The 21751-nt window shown below is 40.3% G+C and overlaps 1 protein-coding gene across 3 annotated transcripts in view; it reads right to left on the bottom strand.

Moving 5' to 3' along the window:
* Positions 1-14683: 14683 nt before the first annotated feature.
* The window catches only part of FEZ2 (fasciculation and elongation protein zeta 2), a 29930-nt gene continuing 22862 nt past the window's right edge, over positions 14684-21751 (bottom strand). The window contains exon 9 of one of the 3 annotated variants that reach the window (XM_065680089.1): positions 14684-16823. In XM_065680089.1, the coding sequence (XP_065536161.1) occupies positions 16807-16823 (17 nt within the window). In that variant the 3' untranslated portion in view covers positions 14684-16806. The other 2 variants (XM_065680088.1, XM_065680090.1) reach the window with 2 other exon arrangements.

A 21751-nucleotide genomic window follows, 5' to 3' on the forward strand; every position in this document is an offset into this window, starting at 1 on the left:
AAACTCCAAGCAACCCTTCACAGTCAGATATAGAACCATAGAATCATAGAATAGTTAGGGTTGGAAAGAACCTCAAGATCATCTAGTTCCAACCCCCCTGCCATGGGCAGGGACACCTCACACTAAACCAGGTCACTCAAGGCTCTGTCCAGCCTGGCCTTGAACACTGCCAGGGATGGAGCACTCACAACCTCCCTGGGCAACCCATTCCAGTGCCTCACCACCCTTACAGCAAAGAACTTCCTCCTTATATCCAGTCTAAACTTCCCCTGTTTAAGTTTTAACCCGTTACCCCTTGTCCTGCCACTACAGTCCCTGACAAAGAGTCCCCTCCCCAGCATCCCTATAGGCCCCCTTCAGGTACTGGAAGGCTGCTATGAGGTCTCCAGGCAGCCTTCTCTTCTCCAGGCTCAACAGCCCCAACTTTCTCAGCCTGTCTTCATATGGGAGGTGCTCCAGTCCCCTGATCATCCTCGTGGCCCTCCTCTGGACTTGTTCCAACAGTTCCATGTCCTTTTTATGTTGAGGACACCAGAACTGCACACAATAGTCCAGGTGAGGTCTCACAAGAGCAGAGTAGAGGGGCAGGATCACCTCCTTCGACCTGCTGGTCACACTGCTTTTGATGCAGCCCAGGATACGGTTGGCTTTCTGGGCTGCGAGCGCACAGTGCCAGCTCATGTTCATTTTCTCATCGACCAGCACCCCCAAGTCCTTCTCCACAGGGCTGCTCTGAATCTCTTCTCTGCCCAATCTGTAGCTGTGCCTGGGATTGCTTTGACCCAGGTGCTGGACCTTGCACTTGGCATGGTTGAACTTCATGAGGTTGGCATCAGCCCACCTCACAAGCGTGTCAAGGTCCCTCTGGATGGCATCCCTTCCTTCCAGCGGATCAGCTGAACCACACAGCTTGATGTCATCGGCAAACTTGCTGAGGGCGCACTCAATCCCACTGTCCATGTCAGCGATGAAGATGTTGAACAAGACCGGTCCCAACACCGATCCCTGAGGGACACCACTGGTCTCCAGCCGGACATTGAGCCATTGATCACAACTCTTTGTGTGCGGCCATCCAGCCAGTTCCTTATCCACTGAGTTGTCCACCTATCAAATTGATATCTCTCCGATTTAGAGACAAGGATGTGGTGCGGGACAGTGTCAAATGTTTGGTACAGAGCATGCCTGGTGGTTGCTAATAGAAAAGGGCACTTTATTATGAATTACTGTGAACAAAGGATGTGAAATTAATTCCTTAGGTGTTAGTTGGAAAGACCAAAAAAAAAAAAAAGAGTTTTTTCTGCTTACCAGATTCTGATGTATGCTATAAGAGGCAGATGAGCTGTCACTTTGACTCAAGTGAAGAAATCACTCTCTGAAGAAAAGGCGAAAAAAAATACCCCAGCAGTTTATGTGTCAGCAGGGCTTCAATGACAGGAGAATCTCAAACTTGCATTCTAGGGACTAATCAAGCTATTGCAAATTTGGAAAAACAGAGAATTATACAGACCCCAAAAGAGGCAGCATAAAGCGTCTCAAAGTATTTCATTTATGACAAAAGAAAAAAATAAAGAATACTAACATAGGAAAAAGTCTCAAGAATAATTCAATAAAACACACACTTCTGGCACCTACCCTTCTCCCATGTGTTATACTTACTCTTCCATTCTTTCTCTTGAAGGTCTCTGGATTGTTGACTTCATTAAGGGGGAAGGTTACAGGGACTCGTTGGTTTCCCTAGGATTTTGCTGGGAGGAGGTGGTAGAGATTTCTCCTTCTTCTTTGCCAGGAGGAACATGGTGTCGAAGCTGCTGATTTCTTCCTTTTCTTTCTAAGGTCCACCTGGGGCTATTTTTGTGTATTTTCTTTCATGCTTTACAGCTTGCTCTTTTTATTTGGTCTGCAACTCCACATTATGTCTGAATGTCCTATGTAAAAGGTATCCGAGGCATATTGTATAGTTCTTATCTCTTTTCTCTGCTACTGGTAAGCTGGTTTTGCCCTGCTCCTGGCTTTACATTTTATTGTTTGGAGCTGAGCTGTTCATAGCCCTGAACTGACTGCCCTCTTCTCTTCTGTCTCCATGTCTGCACTACTCTCGCCAGCACACTGGGTTGCCACAGGCAAGTCCTTCATATCCAGGGCAGGCCTACAGTCTCCTACACTGAAACATTAAGACAGTGTCATATATATTTCATCCTACATAGAATAACTACTTGCTGTTCCTGGCTGTACAATTGTGGTTATATCCCAGGATTATATATATATAAAAAATCCAATAAGTAAAGCAAATCAGGAAACAGTCACCTGATAATTAAAAAATATTGCTGTCATAGCTAAGCCAGCTAAAATAAAGTTTCAGGCTTTGCAATTTGAAGCAAAGCAAGCCTGACATGCCTTAATACTGCAATGTTAGCACATAGCCTGTGGCATATAACTAGCAACAGCAATAACTGTATTTGTGGGGCTACAGGTTACATAGATCAGGCAGTAGCTAGATAGAGCTGCCTTGGCTTCAGTGAACTTTTGTTCATTCATATAAAACTTGCAGAGCAAAGCAAGCCTCCTGCTTAACTCCCTCTGTTCTTGTCCTGTATCAAATTATGCACAGATTGATTCTGGCCACTTTGAAAAAAGTGTCGGTTTCTTTGTTGATGATGCTTTTGCTTTCCATGCTTAGCTCCAACATCCAAACTAGCAAAACAACACAGACTTGTATCTTTACCTGTTCCTACGGGATTGTGTGCAGGCAGCATAAATGAGAGCAAACCCCAAGGCACTGTGCTTTCACTGTGCTTTTTCAAGGTGGCCTTTGCCACCTTCTCTGAAAACTGAGCTTTCAAGGATTCTCCCTTAATTCCTTTTATTTGATTCGTGCTTGCCTTGCACAAAACATTCAGAAGTTACAAGGTAGTAAGATTCACACCCTTCAACTTCCCCTTCAAATCTCAGATATGCTGGCTTCCTAAAACTTCCATTCAAATCAATGAGCTTTCCAAGGATTTAGCCACAATTAGAATTTAATCCTGGATTAAGAGGCTACACCACAGGAGGAGGAAATAATTGAAAACATGAATAATCTTAACGTGGTATTATTCTTCCATCAGCTAAATCCACATAATTGTTTCCAGGTGCCAGCTGCTATTATAAACTATGTACCATAGGTTCCTATGAAGTCTTTAATAAGATATTGAAGACTGCTAAGGTTCAGCAGGTGTGGGAGCAGATAACAGAATTTTCTCAGACCAATGACCAGCCTAGGAAACTGCTATAGCAAACATTCTAGACAATCCTATACATGCTGGTTTCTTCTGCTCTTACTGTTTCTGGGCTTCCTGTGATACACTGACTGGTTTTCTGCTGAAAATCAGAGAAAATGCATCCTCTCAGGATGCCAAAAGGAAAAAATGCTTTTTCTTCTGATATCTAGTTAATGTTCCTGCACATCCCATGACCAAAGAGGACTAATGGGCATTTCCAGAGTACCAAGAATGTCACTCCCCCAAAAGAGATTAGAGCTTGGAAAGCATCTAATGTATTATCAGATCACTTGAAAACAGTTATAAGCAGCCATAGAATTACTTGCAAGGTACATAACGGTACATAATTAAGTCAGGAGTATAAAGTTTTATTGAGAATTAGATACTTCTTGCCTCCTACACACTGTTCCTTACCATCAAATACTGCCATTTGATGTTTCTCCTATGCCAGGTTTTGATTCCTACATTAAAATAACAGCACTCACAAGCCACTATGTTTAAGCTCCAAAGAGGAAAATAGAAAACTCCTTCCTATTACATGACTTAGTTTACTTCAGGATAGCACTTTTCCGTACATCAAAAACATATTAGTGAAGACCCAGATATTGTACTCGTACTTACACAATGATAAAGGTCCCTTCTTGAACAGGATATATGAATATAAGTTTAACATCCACATTCTGGAGAGTTAGTGGAACCACTACTTTTGGACAAGCTACTTCAGTTTCTCTTCCAAATGTGGGGAAGAAATCAGGAGTGCAATTCCTGGAAAAGCAAACTGAGGTTTGGTTTAGTACTAGGTACCTACTGGCTCTTTTGTGTGACTGCCAAAGGAATTCTGTTTAAATCCCAAGTATCTGGGTCATGTAAAAAAAACCGTGAGTTTTGTCGCAGATATCTTTTCCTCACACGAATGGTTTCAACGGAAGCATTGTTCTGATAGAATACAAATGTTTTGTGCAGGGACTCCGTTCTGGCTGAGAATTTAAGTTGGCATTTATAGCAGACATATTTCTGCCAATATACTGTATATACAATACTTCTAAAGGAAATTAAAGTATACTCATTCTATTAGAGAAGAAGGACTTGCACATCCATGTAAGCAGTGGGATTTTACAGAAGCTTTGACCCCATTGAACTTTCATTTACCAAAGACAAGAACAATGTTTATTTGCAACAAGACTGGTGAAAGAAAGTGAAAAATATCACAATCTCTGTGTATTTTGTAATGCCAGTCGGCTCTGTCAAATGAATGCTAGAGTTCAGACCTCTGCTTAGCACTACAGATACATCATAGGTTAACCTATAGATAAAACACAACCAGCTTTTGATTTCAGAACAAAGGAGGAGAGGCAGCACTTCTGCTCCACTAACACCTGAGCCCCATCACCACCACCAGCCATGCTTCACCCCCAACACCTCCAGTGAGCAGCCTCTTGAATTTGCAATACAAGAGCTCCAGATTTTACCTGAAAGACAGATAAACTGTGCATACATCCATACATGTTTTCCAAAGAGTGGGGGTGATGTTGGGATGATAAGAGCACTGAGGCAGACGTCTGTATTGTAGCACTTCAGCCTGTATTTACCTCACATCACCACTGCCCAGCCCACTCTCTCTTCCTGAGCCTTTTGTGAGTAAGGAAAGGCTGATTCTCTGTACAACCTCTTCTGTAAGGATTTAAAAAAGCTAAAATGCTCTTTTTCCTTTTTTTCTGCCATTCAAACCCCAGGACTTCTACAAAAACATAAGGTCGATTCTTTCAGTTGTCTGGGTTTTCTGATGCTGAAATTCATTTCAGCATAACTTCCTAAAGAAAAATCATGTGTGCCATCACTTTATGTATCACTCTATCAGCCTGCTTCTCCCTAGCAAATCTGAAACTATGTGCTAGTCCCAGCCGCCTGAGAAGCAGTTTTAAAAATATGGATAACAAAAGATTTCAGGAAAAGCTTTCTCAGTCTTTAATAATGCCAAGTGAAAGTTACTAATATGCCTTCCAACCTCTTCTGTTAAAAGGACACTTAGAAAAGGCAATAGTGGCATCTGTCTGTGTCTTCACCACAAGCTTGGGTTCAACAGTTCTACAGAGGACCATCACCTCAGCAGTCTTCAAGATGCCTTAGTGGTACACAGAAAGGCTATAGATGCCAGCCTTCCTCATGGTAAGCATTGGTGCAAGACACATCTAAAGACAAAAATATTTTTTTGTTTTAAATTTCACATTTTTTACAAATTTTACATTTCTTAATTGATCTACTTAACAAAATTATATTGACAGTGCAACTTCGGATCAAAAGGCTGACAACAATGTAAAGGTAATAGTTATCTTCCACTGAAGAGCCACATGCGTCTACAAACAGCTTTTCCATGTGACTGAATGTAGCATTCCTACAAGAGAAAAAAAGCTAGCACAACACAAGCTCTCCAGAAGAGAAAACAATGTCTCTTCTTTCCCTTGGATGCTTTAAAACACCAGTACTTTTGTTGGGACTCTGCTCTGAGAGCACTTTAGAAAAAGGATGGACTTCTCAGAGAAGAAACAGGAACAAACAACTCCAGTAAGGAATTCAGAGTGACTTACCTGAAAAATATAAGCCTCTAATCTTGCAAATAAATGGCAAAGATCTCCATCACTTCAAGAGGAGCAGTATTGGCCTTTCAGAACCGTTTTCTTTGTGTATAAGTAAATGGGCTGCTTCTTTGGGCAAAAGCACACACTACCAAGAGAGGTCAGAAGAGGTAAGGCGTTACATCAAAACTGTGCAGCTTGACAACATGGCCAAGGAGTAAGGCATTACACCACGTTGCCCATTTTGACTCACAGTCCTTTGAGCAGGTCAGGCAGGACTGCATCTGCTGAGAGGGAACAGAGACAATCACTGTTCATAGACAAGCAAAAAATGAGCTTTCAAAATGCTGCCTGCCAGCCCTTGGGTCACTTTACCAATTAAAATTAGAAAAATAAAGCCTAAAATCTGAACAGCACTTTTCACCATTAGGGTGCCAACACTTTCCACAAAGGATGTTTTATTTGCCCAGGCAAACCCAGCAGGTCCCTGCCAAGCTCAGGGGGTGGTCACCCATCAGCCAAGCGATCTGAGCCTTGTTTGCACCTGTGGGTGCAGGGATCTCTCCTGATACTGGGCCAGAGATCACATGTATTTTCTTTCTCATAATGTTTTCAATCATACTTTGATTGAAAGGAGAAGGAGAACTGAAAAGCTCAAGGCCATTGAGAGTTTTCTTTAAAAGGCTACAAAACTGATCTTCGAACTATGGGGAGTGGTAGAGCTACATATACTGGCAGCACTACTACTGAACATTCCCTTCCATTCGGGGCAAGATAAAGTCACACTGAAAGACATCCAGGTAATTCCAAGCAACAAACTCACAAAAATGATAGCAATTGGTCATAGACAGAAGGGGGTGCCTCTGTTCTCTAAGAGGTTCCTTCTCTCACCACAGCAAAACAGCCAGGCAAATAATTCACAGCACAGCAGCTGAGGTGGCTGTGCAGAAACACTGGATTTTTCACTGTTTGGGATTTCTGTGAAGAAAAAGCTGCTGCCAGCAGGAGAGTGAGAATAGATGAATAAAAAGACTGCAACAAGCTGTTGGACGAGAATGAAAATCTCCTGACCTGTGTGAACAGCAGGGGGAAACCATCTTTCAGGTGCTTTCTTGACACTGACCCTGTGTAGCCGTACACGGCTCAGGAGCCTGCATGGGTGCTTCAGGAATGACAAGTGGAGAGCTCTGGCTGAACACATCTAATTCAGAATTATCCTCCTAAATCTTTAAATCTATAATCTAAATCTGTGTCCCATACGAGATCATAAAGATCTTGCCAACGGCTCAATTGTTCCCTCTCCTTATGTACACTTGCTAAAATCTCAGGGATAAGCAGGAGGCACGTTTTGTTAAATAGGTCCTTGATCCTGCCTCTGGTCTGACACCGTCAATAATGGTAGATCTGGGTTGTTCCTTTTCTACCTCTGCCAGGGCTTTCCACACGTAGTTTTGTTTTCTGATGCCAAGCACCTGCACACCAGTCCCCAGAGAGTATGCTTTCTCTCACTGGAGATGTGCCCATCATATGCAGCCGGTGCTGGGAACTATTCTGCCTCCCACGCCATGGGAAAAGGGGTTCTGCCTCAAAGAGGAGCAGAAGTGCTGCTTCTCTCAGTACTATTCCTGGCACAGCCTCAGATTATCCACCTCTGTGATATAAAAATGTGTCATCCCAGTATTACACTGTCTCAGGATATTTTCGTTCCAATACTGAAAACAACTTCTCAGACTCCAAAGGGACATGACATCAAACAGCTGGGCAAAGACACTCAGCACACATCATCTGTGCAGGGAAAAGAATGGACAAAACCAAACATATTTTAGGTAGACTGCTCTAGAACAGCAATTAATACATCGCTATGTGGGCTAGCAGAGGCAGCCAGGAAAGTCTACCTGCCAGAGCTATTAACAGCTTTGAGAGTCTCACATCTTGTCTAGTACTAGGCTCTCCACACTGAGTCATACAAGCTGATTATTTTAGCAAGACAATTTGAAATTCATAACACCATTTTTTGCTCATTCTGGGGCTGAGATTCCCTTTTATATTACTGTTGTGTTTTCCTAGCTCTGTCTTTAGGAAGCTGAGCACCCCAGCTATGAGCTGCCTGAAGGAGCCCACTTCTGCTCTTCTGCAGTCCAGGGCTTTCTCTCTGCCACTTGCCTTCCTCACATCTCCTTTCACATCAGTCAACACACTGACTGCCTCACCCCTAGTATTATGCCCTCTTGGGAGAGTTGATCATCTGTGGTGCTCCCTAGGCATCAGGTAACCTCCTTCTCTCCTGAGGGCACTTCTCTCACTGTACAGTTCTCAGCTGTGCCTGCCTCACTTCTGGCATGCCCCTGCGCATGCTGTATGCTCCAGCCTCCCAACAGAGAATAATAGAGTGGTTTGGGTTGGAAAGGACCTTATGATCATGCAGTTCCAACCCCCCTGCCATGAGCAGAGACACCTCACCAGCCTTGAACACTGCCATGGATGGAGCATTTACTGCTTCTTTGGTAAACCTGTTCCAGTGCCACACCAACCTCATGGTAAAGAACTTTTTCCTTGTATCTAACCTGATGTCCTGCCTTTCTGAGTCCATACAGAGGGGCTGCACATGAGGCACCTGACAAGTATTCCAACTTGAAAAGGAAAAAGAAAAAGCAAAAGAGGGAACTTATGAACACACACCCTGACCACAAGATAGAAGAGACTGAGTTAACCTGTGATCCACAGCACAGACACCCAAGCTGGTAAGAAGAGAGAGTGAAGCTCTGGCTGTTTACCCCAGTGGTTCTGTGAGCTGCTGAAACATCTCTTCAGCAGCACTGTCCCAATTCCAGAGACTCATATTTGTAAACCTTATTAGCCCTGGGAAGAAGAGAGCCTGGCCATGCACTCCAGCACTGGTGCACATATCTGCAGTAGTGGAGATGGAGATACAGGTCCCTGGCTGGAGGCAGCAGGACTGGGAGAGAGCTCACTGCCTACAGATCCTGCTTTATCCCTGCACTTTCTGATTTTTAAAACTGCAGTTTCTAACAAAAATGCTCAGCTTTCCCAAAGTGGAACTTTCAAAGAACAATTTCATTTCACAAGATCCTTTACAAAGTAAAGGCTTTAAATCCCCTTCAGTTTTCACATAGCATCTTACTGCTTTTACCAGTCAGTGCTGAGGCAGGTCACCAATCACAGCTGATGACAGTGACCACAGAACCAACCAGGGACCACAACAAGTGACTTAGAAGAAGCCTGGATATAAAAATGGTTTATTGTTTCAGATGAGATGACTGCAAACTAGCTGTAAGTAATCATACATAAACATTAAAGTGCTAATAACTGGCTCCAGGCACTGAATTCCAGGTAACCTGAAGGTATATCACAGCCATGCATCACACTGCAGTAACCCCACCACATTGCAGTGATGGACTGTTTAGATAACTAGATAGCACTGGAAACCCAAGCCTAAAGGTTGAAACCCCTCAGATTTTATTAAGAGTTAAACATGTACTCACTGGGGAGCACTAAAAATAGATTACATACTGCACCCTCAGTATTTAATTCCCCAAAGATTGAACTCCCATATAAATTACTATATGATAAGGTATTCAGAGTTTATCCCCTTTTGTAGCTTAGCCAAATTACCATACTGTAATAGACTTTGTAAAACATGTTTTTCATTAATAATGAATAAGAATACACAAAGGCTTTTCCGTGTTTGTCATATCATCTTCACAGAGTGATGTCGTGTGGATAGCTTAGCTTTGGACTTCATCTTGAGATATAATTCTCGATCCGAAAGAGGATGCTCCAAAGGTGACCGATTGCTGCCATCCTGTGGCAGGCACATGAATTTCAGACTGACGTTTGCCGGAGGGAAAATACTTTAAACATGTAATTTTAGAAAGAACTCTTACTAACTCATATTATTCTTAAATGCCATAGAAGGAAAACTTGTCGCCTGTAAACGGCAATCTTCAGATATTAGAAAGCCATGGACCATTACTGAGATTCTAGCAGAAAATAAGGATCAGATCAGGAGAGGCTCATGTCCACCTTTTAAATGGAGAGGTATTGCAGCATCCAGTAGTTTAACTCCAGAAAGGATGCTAATCCTAACCATCTCTAACGCTAACCATATAAGACTGCTGGTTCCAGAATGCACATAAATACAAAGATATCCCTATTTCTGACGATAACTCCGCTGGTGCTCTCAATGGGAAAAAACATCAGATGGCTCAAATAATGTGAGCCCTCTGCTGCTGTGTCCTATAACAGACTGTGGTGTCCTTGGAACAGGCCCTGGAACAGAGCGCACCCCAGAAGGCTTTGCACCCACAGTCTACTCTAGCAACACACTCCACACTCGTGTCCATCACAGCAAAATTACATCCACTTGCTGAAGAAGCCATGAAGCAGCAAGCTGGAAGATTCACAACATTATTTAGCAGTCTTTGCAGGACCCCTATACATCCTGCAACTAGGCAGACTCACACTGTTCGGTAATACAGGCCCTTAGACACCACCAGGTACAAGTCTCAATCACCATGGTTACCTGTACCAGTACTGCCTTTGATGCCATGTTGTGAATGCTCAGTTTAAAGAGGACAGAGTCTCTCCCATCCTGCAGATATATGAGGTACAATTCACAGCAGAATAAACATCACTTACGCCTTGCTAATTTCACCTGTGCAGCCCCAGACCATAATAGAATAGCCATTCAGTTAGATCATTAAACCTAAAGGACTGGTAGACACTAGGAAGGCTGATAGGATGTGCATAATCTCTGAACTGTGAAGTCTGTTCAAAGATGATGAGAAGCCATTACAGACCCCAGCAGGACAGTGCCACACAGATGCACATGCAGCCCAGTTTTGTTTTCCCCTTAGCACATGATGATGGAGCAAGCAGAAAAACAGAGTCCCTCTAATACCCAGCTATATTTGATAACTAAAACAGCCTCAACAAACAAGCCAGCTCACACCAGCAAAATGGGGCTTTAAGTCTCCCAGTACACTCTCTCTTACCAAATCATGCACTGACAACCTGCCCTCTTTCACCCACTCCTCAACAGCCCCTTCTCTTCTTTTGGGCTCAGTACTCAGCCTGCAGCAGCCAGACTGCGTTTCAGCCTCACACCCTCCGCATCAGTGGCTGCCCCTGGCTCTGACAGTGCTTCTCCATGCTAGCAGCCCAACACAGCCAGCCAGCCAGCCCTGCCCTGCAACATTATCTGTTCTTACCTTCTGAGGTCCATCCATCTGCAGCTGATCTCTATGTGCTCCTGAGCAGCTTCCACAGGGGTAAAGAATACAGCCATCTCCTGATGTGCCAACACCTTCTGGTGGCTCAGCTCTGTGACTGCTTTCAGCTGTGAGAAGAAGCTGTTTCTCAGTTCTAGGGAATAGTTTCTACAAGAGAATGCTAGGGATATGGTCTGCATGGTGTGTCCTCAGCTCACATTCCCAGAACTGCTCTAGCTACTGAAACATGCTTGTGAATTGTTTAGGGATACTACTAATGAAATCCATTGAAATCCATTCTGTGTTCTTCAGACACTTGTTTATGTAAATAAGCTTTTAAAAGCTTCGAGCTTTGAAAAAAATTCTGGCTACATAGGTGAAATTTGTGCTGGGAGCAATTTATAAGAGTGCAGAATTGCCTGTAGGCAGCCATGTTGATCAGTATTTAAAAAGAAAATGTCACTATCAGCCTATGTCAAAGGGTACACGAACATACAAAATCCAATCTAACCCATGCTAACCCAAACCTACATTATGAGATATAGGTCTCTTCAAATTGCCCTGAAGACTATAGGATTTTACTCAAATCTTTCCCCCAAGTCTCAACACTTACCGTTCTAAGCCAGCAAAGTCATGCTTAACTTCAACTTCTTAAATCAGTTCAGAGCAGTACAAAAACTTAATGAGGCACTGAAGAAGCAGTGTCTGCAGAAACAGGAAGAAAGATCTCCCTGTCCATCCCTCATGGTTGAAATACCCCGTAGAGATCTTGAGGATGGCAAGGGCACTATCCTAATTAAGCTGTCACGACAGTGAGGTGTAGTGGTTCTACAAGACCCTCCTTCAACACCAAGTACTGATGCAATCACTTGTGTGCTGTTCAGTGTAACAGGCACCTGCAGTACCACATTGTGCTTCTGTGTCCACAGTGTTCACAGGGGGGATTGCTCACTGCAGTGAGTGCAAAGCGGAGCCTTCTAAGGGGGCTCAGTCTTTTATGATCTCAAATATACATTTAGAGGAAGCAATTGCTCAGTTTCAGGCAAAAGCTCAGCATTTCTGCTGAGAATGAGATTTAGTCAGTCTGATATGACGGTTACCTCCCTGCATCAATGACAGATGCACACAGAAGGAAGCAGCTCTCAACTATTTCCATGCTACCACTAGCAGACAATCTCAACTTATTCTGGAGCTGAAAGTGACAGTGGTTCTGCATTTCTCTTTTCCAAGTTCATCTCAAGGACAATTTCCAGCCTCCAATGAAGGTTGGAAAGAGGTGAATGCAGGCAATACTGTGGAGATAATTTTTCATGATGAAATAACTGCAAGGTGTTTTGGGGCAGTTCCCTGCTAATCGAGGCATCTTCCAACTGCAGATTCCAAATACTCGGATAAGCAGCATGATCTACATAGGATTTATTTCGCACAACTAGTTTTCCTGCAAAGGCAATACAAGTGGAAGGAGAAACATTCCTGGGAGCAGTCAGTGATTTGTCTACAGATAAAAATGAACTGACCTTTCAACAGCAACACTACCATCCCACTGGAAAGAATTCCTGCACACCAGCCTGCTTGAGCTGGGCAATATAATATTCCTGAAGGCCAAAAATGCAGTCAGTGGGAAAATCCAAATTGCTTTCTTTGGTCAGACCCCTGAATACCATCAAGCCCTAGAACTGTGTTGGGTTGCATCCTGACAGAAACATGTAGGATCAGAATTTGCTTTCCATAGCTCTGAAAAAACTGGGGCCTTCTCCAAACATTTTCCTGATCAAGAAAACCCAAACATGTCACCTTTCTCGCTGAGTTTTTCAACCTAGGCATTAAGCCTAAATTATAACATGTTTTTTCCAAGAAACATGCATTTGAATTCATAAATTTGCATGCAACACTACAGAAAATTAGTATTTCATAAGGTTAACATAAAGCCCAAACACAAAAACAGGCTGGAAAATGAACAACAAAATTATTACCTCTGTTTAAATTAGCATTCAGTGCAAAGAGAGGCTTCTATTCAACTTTGACAGATTATAAAGAATAGAAAAAGAAAATGCAGTACCAAAATTAAGTAACTAGTTCTCCAAGTTCATACGGTTTCTTCAACAATTATTGTTAAGACTGGACATACAGCAGATAATCCAGACAGCAATCACTGATCAATATTGAGTGTATTGATCAAAACTGAAGAATTAAATGTATTGAACAAAAAAGGCAGGAAGTCCTGAGTTAGGTCCTAATCAAAAGAACGCGAGCAAGGGAACAAGACACTTAATTTCACCAGCTAGGATTAAGCACTTAAAAAAAGAAGACATTCCTTCTAATTCTTCAGTGATAAGAAATTGTTTTTCTGGAGTGACTCTGTATAAAAGGATAACTTGGAATTTCATGAGAAGTCTTAAAAATTAGGATTGATCTTTGAATCAGAAAATAGGTCGACACCCACATAGATTCTATTACTGCTACAATACAGCCGCATTGCCCAAAAGAAAGATACACTGCAGAACAATGACCCAAGTCAGAAAGTTCCAGCTTGGGTGCATTTGAGCTGAAAATGCTTCACTAGAACACTTTGCTTCTAGGCCTTTCCCAACTGAACTGGGTAGATGACGGTTTAAGTGAATCAAGCTGCTGACCTCCACTGCTGGAGAAGCAGGCTTCCTGCTACACAGGCTCTGGACTGCTGCAGCTGCAGGAGCTGAAACCTGTAGCTTAAGCTGTCCCCTTGGAAGTGAGGAGACGGCTGCTGTGACCCATGCCGTGCAGAGATGCACACTTGATTACCACGCTGTTGCTGAGCACACAGAGCACCATTTCTGGGCTAGCTGCTGTTTCCAAGTGACATGCATACAGAAAGAATATCAAGGTAATTTCCAGTCTGGAAGCAACAATGATGTGAACTGCTGCAATAAAACCACTACTCCAAGTTAAAGGCAACAATTACACAGTGCAGTCAACAGCACATGCTCTTTATCACCAATTACCTACACCAGCTGGGAGTCCAGCTAAATCAATAGCTTTCACCAGAAGGGAACTGACATTGTTTTCGAGTTTCCTTTCTAACCATAATTCAGTCAGACTTCCAGGCAGTCCCCGACTCAAAATATAACTCTAGCCAGCAAGTGAGCAAGCTTACATAAATGAAACAGCTGAAACCCAGAAAAAAAGGTTTGATTAAAGAAAACACAACCCCTGCCCACCCACCCGCCCCGAAAAAAACCCAAACAACCCAACAAAACAAAACCAAAACCACCAAAAAAGAAAAACCCGCCAAAATAATCAATCAAACAAACAAACAAAAAAAAAAACCAACAAACAAAAAAGGGCTATTAAAGTTATTTGTATCAATTTAAATTACTTAAAATTCAATTATTTTAAGGTGACTTTGCTCCCAGGACTCTTTGTATTAAAAATGGAATGGATTTTGGTAAAAATGCATTTTTACCAAATTGCTTCCAGGGTATTTTTCAGCAGCTGTTCTTGGGCTGTCATTTACAGCTATCACTTGCTAAACCTAAAAATAATAATGAAATTCAGCTCCCTGAAAGAACACAAGATTCAATAATGCACCTGGAAAAAGGATGCATAATAGAGAATATGAAGTACATAAACTTAACAGAAAAGCTACTTGCATGGTTCTTTTTATTCAAATGTTTTGAGATTTATTTTTTAATGTACATATATAGGTACACATATAATACTTGCCACCTTTGGCAACTGTTGTTTATTGCCAGGATTTACATACAAGGCAAACAGGTAATAATAATAATGATACCTTGTTTTAACTTGATGAGGGGCATGATATACCTAACCAGATGCTTAGATCACTAAAGCTGTTTCTGGTCTTTAGTGCTGGGTTTTCTTTCAAGTTTTACTACTTTTAGCATTTTATGACTTCAAGTCATCCAAGATTTGCTACAACTGTCATTTTTTTAGTTCTTCTCTTAATTGTCATCGTTTTGTTCCAACTTGTCACCTCAAGCCTCAAAAGTAGATTGAAACATCTCTGAATAGATCTCATTGGAAGACATGGTGTGTTTCACAGCATGTGCACCTTGTTGAAAAAAAAGTAAGAGGAACAGGGTCATCCCCTTTTCCAATTTCCAGGCATCACTCGTCAACCTCAAGCATTTCTATACAAAAAGCATGCCACAATGAGTTCATAAATCAGCTAAAGTAATAAATGGCAGCCTATTCTTGTTAGAGAAACCACAAATGAATAAAGCAAAGAATAAAGCAACAAAACCACCATCAACTTCCTTACATATGATACACTTATGCAGAGGATCTATTTATTCCTGAGCAGGCAGGGAAGTACCCATCGGTGGTCAAGTGAGGGACAGGAAAGAGGAAAGAATCTCAAGATGAAAACCTTAATGACTGAAAAGGCACAAAAGACAAAAATATTGAGGCCTTTAGAAAAGAGAAAGCATTATGAGAGCTGTTTTCAAACTGAATGTGTTTTACTGATCTAAATGAGCATTTGGTGACAATGATAAAATTGGGTAAGGTATTCAGAAGCAAATTTCTCTTAAACTAACAAAAAGAAGACTTTAAATGGAAAAAACTGTTCGAAGACATACATGTCTCTTTAGAACCTTATCTTCTAGTGCTTTCACATAGACAGTATATAAATCTGTGTGTAGAATCAATAGCAATTCAACCTAGAAAATAGTTCTTTTATTTTTATTAGCACTCCTTACATTTCAATCTGGTCTTTAATATTAGCAAAATTATTTGTGACAAGTATTTGATGTTGAGATTATGGGGTATGTTTCTTCTACAGCATTCATAAAATACATTTGCATCTGCTTGAATGCAGATACATCATCACAGAGGAGACAGTGCATACAATTTACAAGAGACATTTGTAGTAAAATTCAGAGATACACAACAATGAATGTCTCGGTATAATACTAACTTGGAACCCAGGTGCAAGTTTTTTAAACTGTACAGGTATTTTTAAAAAGATACAGCATTTTAAAATGTTTATATATTGAAGCATTTTCATTAAATCAAACACTTATTAAAAACAGTAAAATTACAGCAGCAACATGGGAGAATACCTAAGCCACATGAAGATTAATAATTAAAAACAAATATGAGATATTACATTATTTGGATGTTTGTATTAAATAACAAGGATAGGTAACACAACAATTACTTATACCAAACCATCAAGGAATCTGGATTTGTCCACTGTATGAACAATACTGTTGTACAGCTCAAAGTTACCATTTTAAAAGAAGTGTTGAATGCTGACTTCCACCAGCACTGTTCTGGAGTGCTTCCTGGTGAACTCGCTCGAATCTTTTAGTCCAAGCCCAGCTATGATCCTTTTTCCATCTTTGCTATAGGAACAAAGGATGCTTTTAAATATGGATTCCTTAAAACTATGCTTATTTTATTTACACTATTCAGAGTTTACGTTTCCTTCCAACAATTAAATGTGCAGGAGGATTTACTACATGCTATACAATGTAAAAATAGACTTTAAAAAGCCAGAACAGTGCAAGTAAAACTGTACAATGTTTGTTCCGTGCTCCAGTTCATTGCACTATTAAGTTAAAATGGATGAGTTGTCATGACCAGAAGACTTACTGTAGGATCAGAAAATCCACACACACACAGAGGAGGTAAATGCATAATGGTTTAGGTATAGTGCCAAATGAAAAAACACTATGAGTTATATATATGGAAAGCTTCTCATCCAGGAAGGAGAATGATTAATTTGAAAGACAGGCCTCTTCACGTAGGACACAGAACTGCAAAAGAACCACAAATACATCTTGATAAACACCAGTGAAGTTAGTCTGTATAAAAATATAATATACATACTAAAATACTTAGATGTTGAATTCTACCCTATTAGTAACACTGTAAAATCTAGACATTAGTTGAAACTGGCAATTAGTATGTCAACCTCTTCTCAAAAGATAATTAAGTGACACAACCCACTATCTTTAACTAACATAATCCAGAAATGAGTTGTCTAAAGGTCATGTCTTAAACAGTGCTTTTTGAGGTGTTTTATTAGAAAACAGAACATTAAATAAACAGGTGATGTATACAGTTATACCTTAAAAATATGCACTGACAGTTTGAGATTCTAACTCTACTTTCCAATTCTGGTACCTGTACTTGAATCACACAGTGGGAAAATAAGACATGTCCTTCATGTGTTTCTCATTCTTGTTTCACATGTAAGACACAAACCTCAGAGCAATCCAGCTTTCAAACCCATGCTAGCACAACACAAAAGCAAATAAAGAAGTCAGGTCTAACAATCAAACAAAAACTTCAAAGGCAAGAAAATGGTCTTGTGATCTGAAATACCTGCATAATTTAAAAATAGAACAAGGTGTAAATTCTTGCTTTATTAAAAAAAAAAAAAAAAAGAAAAAAAAAAAAGAAACAGTTGGGTTTTTTTTTTAAGCCTTTACTAGAAGCCTGAAAGATCAGGTATGAAATAGCAAAACAAACTTAAAGATGGAAAATTATTCTGCTTTCATGACATCCACAGTCAGAAAAAAAGCCTAAAAGTAGTATTAGACATATTTCATGCGTTCTACTCAGTAGTAATGAATATTGTTTTTTGTACTGTACTTATGTCACAATTACTATTTCAGGACAATCAGAAAGGAACATAAAGGTGGGCAATATATACATCTTAGAACAGTTTACTGTAAGGACACATCTGATTTCAAAGGCATTTATTTCAGCTGTAAGTACATACTTATATTGTTATTTGTAATAGTTATGCTTTAAGAATATCACAATTATTTACACTTCTGTGTTTTCTTCAATTAAGTAAAAAAACTAAACTTGCAGGGGTAAAGATGAATGATTTATTCAGTTTGTATATCATACTGGTAGTATGTTATATTCAAAAACTATCCCTGTACATTAAGTTAAACCTTCAAATTTTGTAAAAACTGGAAGTAAAAACTAATAATCTTGAAATAATGTGTAACAGACAACCTATCCCTAGTATCTTTGTTCTGTGTATACCTATAGGTAAGCCTTTCATATATAACAAGGCAAGCTTAGACAGAGTCTTGGGTGACATGGTCTAATGTGAGGCATCCCTGCCCATGGCAGGGGTTTGGAACTAGATGATCTTAAGGTACTCTCCAACCCTAACTATTCTATGACTGATTTGTTCTCTAAGTAGCTAAATTAAGAAGCCCTTGCTTCCAGCAGATCTCCTCAGATGTTCTTCTTTACCCTCACAACAGTAAAACTAGGTAATTCTCCTTCCCATGATGCCTTCCTCAGCTTCTACTTTAACTTTGCTATGAACTCCATACCAGCAGGTCCTCCCCATATTGTTCCTCTGTCCACATGCACTCAGATTGATAGAATCAAAGAGTGGTTTGGGTTGGAAGGGATCTTAAAGATCATCTAGTTCCAACTCCCCTGCCATGGCCAGGGACACCTTTCACTAGATCAGGCTGCTCAAAGCCCCATTCAACCTGGCCTTCAACACTGCCAGGAACGGAGCAGCCGCAGCTTCTCCGGGCAACCTGAGCCAGTGTCTCACCGCCTTCACAGTAAAGAATTTCTTCCTAATGTCTAATCTAAATAGACCCTCTTTCAGCTTAAAGCCATTCCCCCTTGTCCTATCACTATGTGTAAAAAGTCCCTCCCAGATTTCTTGTAGGCCCCTCTTGTAGGTCAATCAACACCCCCAAGTTTTTGTCCTCAGGGCTGCTCTCAATCCATTCTCCACCCAGCTTGTATTTGCGCTTGGTACTGCCCTGACGCTCAAGCCTGTCAAAAAAAAAAAAAAAAAGCAAATCACTAAGTCCCTTTCACTATCACTAACTTCAGTATGGAAATGTTCACTGAAAAGTAAAAAGAAACAAAAATCCCACAAAAGGAAAAATGTTCCTTTTAAAATAATTTAGGCTGCATCAAGAATAACATGATCAAGACAAAGTAAGCTACTGCATTGTATAAGACTCTGCATAGAGTATGTACATTGTCTGGCTTTGGGATACTTACCCCTGAGACAAGGTACTCCCTATGGAATAGATCCAGGGGAGAGGTAAACGATCACTGGAAAGATGACTTAAGCATGAGGACAAAATGATGCTATTTTTTACGTTTTGGGGGACACAAGAGGGCAGTAGAAATTGGGAAAAGAGGATACTTTAAAAAAGCAAGCACTAGAAATAATTTCAAAGCTAATAATCCTGTTCAGATATGCATATGGAGGTGGTTTGGGCTTTTTTCCCCCTAACATGAAATGCAGAGTCACATTGGCCTTTTTCACTTCTTTCTTATACTGGGTTTGCACACCTCATATTCTGAGGATTTCTATTTCCAGCATTTCAGAAGATGGCTATGAAAACAGGCACAAGAATGATCCATGTTAACACAAAAGGTCAATAGCAATCTGGTTACAGGACTCTCCTTTGAGTCCCAGTCCCATACTTCATCCCAGCTCGTGTCTAAATTGCCCTGTCAAAACAAATCTACTCAATCATGATTAAACGAAGGCACCAAGTACCAGATACCACACTCAGAAAGGGTCTGAGTATTATTTCCTACATGATCCAAATTGAGTCTTTCACAAGTTTCAGAATTAGTTTGGTATTTAGTTCAAGGTATTCAAGATGATGACACTTCAACAAACCACTATGAAATTCAGATAAAATAAAAAAAAATATTTTAGTCTTTTTGTTTTTATGATAACACCAGTGAATTTGGCAAGATTTCTTGTTAAATTAACTCAGTCTTTTGCTTCCATTAATCTTTCCAGGTTCACTGTGTTCTTTCATTTGTCTCATCACATTATGCCAACAATACTTTGGCAATTATTAGAATAATTTTTTTCCCTGATATTTTTTCCTTCAGCTCTTGCTTCTAAACAAACTAAGTTTTCAACAGTAATCACCACTGTCTAGGCAACTTTAATTACCAATTCTGCAGACATCCATAACACCCACATAAGACTGCATGTTCTAATTTTTTAAATATCACAGAATAAAAAGACAGTGCTGCTTTAAAAAAAAATGTTAAGGACATATAAGTAAGCTTTCCTCCCCCGTCCCTTTGCCCTGTACAATGGAATACAGAGCTAGAAAGAGGGTTCTACTTCTGCTGACAAATGCTACACTAACTGTATTTTCCATAAAGCTACACGTATCCTATTGTCACATAATAATTTACTGCCTTGATCCTCAAAGGAAAAGTTAACAGATTTTAATAAAACATCTTTGATGATATTTCACACATTTCAAAATTTCATTTCTTGATTAAAGCTCAATATAAAGTAATGGAATCCACTCAGTGTAAGACAATAGCTGGATCATCATACAGTAAAGAAACATAATATTACTACAATTATCACCATACTATACAGATTATTATTATTGAGTCCACAAGCTGTTATCCTTCTGCTTCTTTTGGAAAACAAATTCAAACCCCTAAATCCTCATAATAATTTTCACCTTGCCAGGGCATTTTTAATCATTCCAGTGAAGAGAGCAGACTCATCAAAAGGCAGGTCTCTCCTTTTATTTGAAATGCAAGAAGTAGCTTAGAATTTCAGGCACAAAAGCTGAGATGGAAGTTGCTTTAAGTGATCATATAGAATGATCTAATCTCCCTTTAAGAGGCTTTAAAAATAAATTTCCAGACAACAGACAGGTGGCTGGGAGTATTTTGTGCCATGTGTGAAGCCTCACTGAGGCTTTGGGCCAGAAGTTTTAGTGACAGAAAATAAGAAACGGATTACAACTTCAGAAACTATTGGAAGTCTTTGCCTGTTGCACGGGATACATCTCCATTACAATGTAACCCTGTCAGCCAAGCTATAAATATTTAACATAATCTAAACACAGCAATATGAAGCTTAGTTAAAGCTACACTGAAAGGAAGAGTAAAATTCTGTGCTCACTAGCTTGTACACTACTTGCCATTGCACAAACAGACCCACAAAAGATTAAGAAAGGCTTAGTTTTGTTCAGTAATGAAATGGTAGCTGTGAGGGAAGAACATTTTCATTTCAGTATGAGTGATGTGAGTGATTTCATGCTCCCATCACTTGTGTTTTACAATTTAGAGACAAGAGTGCTTGTATATGACAACCTGTTTGATCCAACATATTTAATGTACGATGCTCATTGATGCATCTACCTAGTAGAACATCCTTTTTGATTTTAAATTCATGAGCCTGCAGAGGCAGAAGTAGGAGGGAACCTCAGTATCAAGCTTCCTAGATCATCCTGTCATACATTCAGCTAATCTACTTTTATAAGCCTTCTCTGTAGATTTCTCAATTTCCCTAGGCAGCCAGTTTCTCCTCAGTATCCTAGTAATCTGAAAGCTTTTCTGGATAGCTAAAATAAGAGCAGACATTGTAAAGAGCACTATTGACTCCAGTCACACTCTCAGAATTCTACCACATGTATTATGATGAAGAGCAAGCAGCTATAATTATTGACAACAGTTCATCCTCTTGGGTCAAAGATTGTGCTTCACAAATCTGATGTTTTGTGCCATCGTCATTAAAAAAAAAACTTTGATCTTGAGCCTAAATGGCTCTTCAGATCATAAGCAAATACATCAGTGTAATTTAAGAAGGATTTTCAGAAAGGGTAAGTAAACAATGGAGAAATCAAAGGAATCAACTGGAAGGATTTCTGCATTATTGTATGTGGCAGTTTTGCAACCCTACACAAAA

Source organism: Lathamus discolor, chromosome 5 (assembly GCF_037157495.1).
Source record: "Lathamus discolor isolate bLatDis1 chromosome 5, bLatDis1.hap1, whole genome shotgun sequence".
NCBI classification, from domain to species: Eukaryota; Metazoa; Chordata; class Aves; order Psittaciformes; family Psittacidae; genus Lathamus; species Lathamus discolor.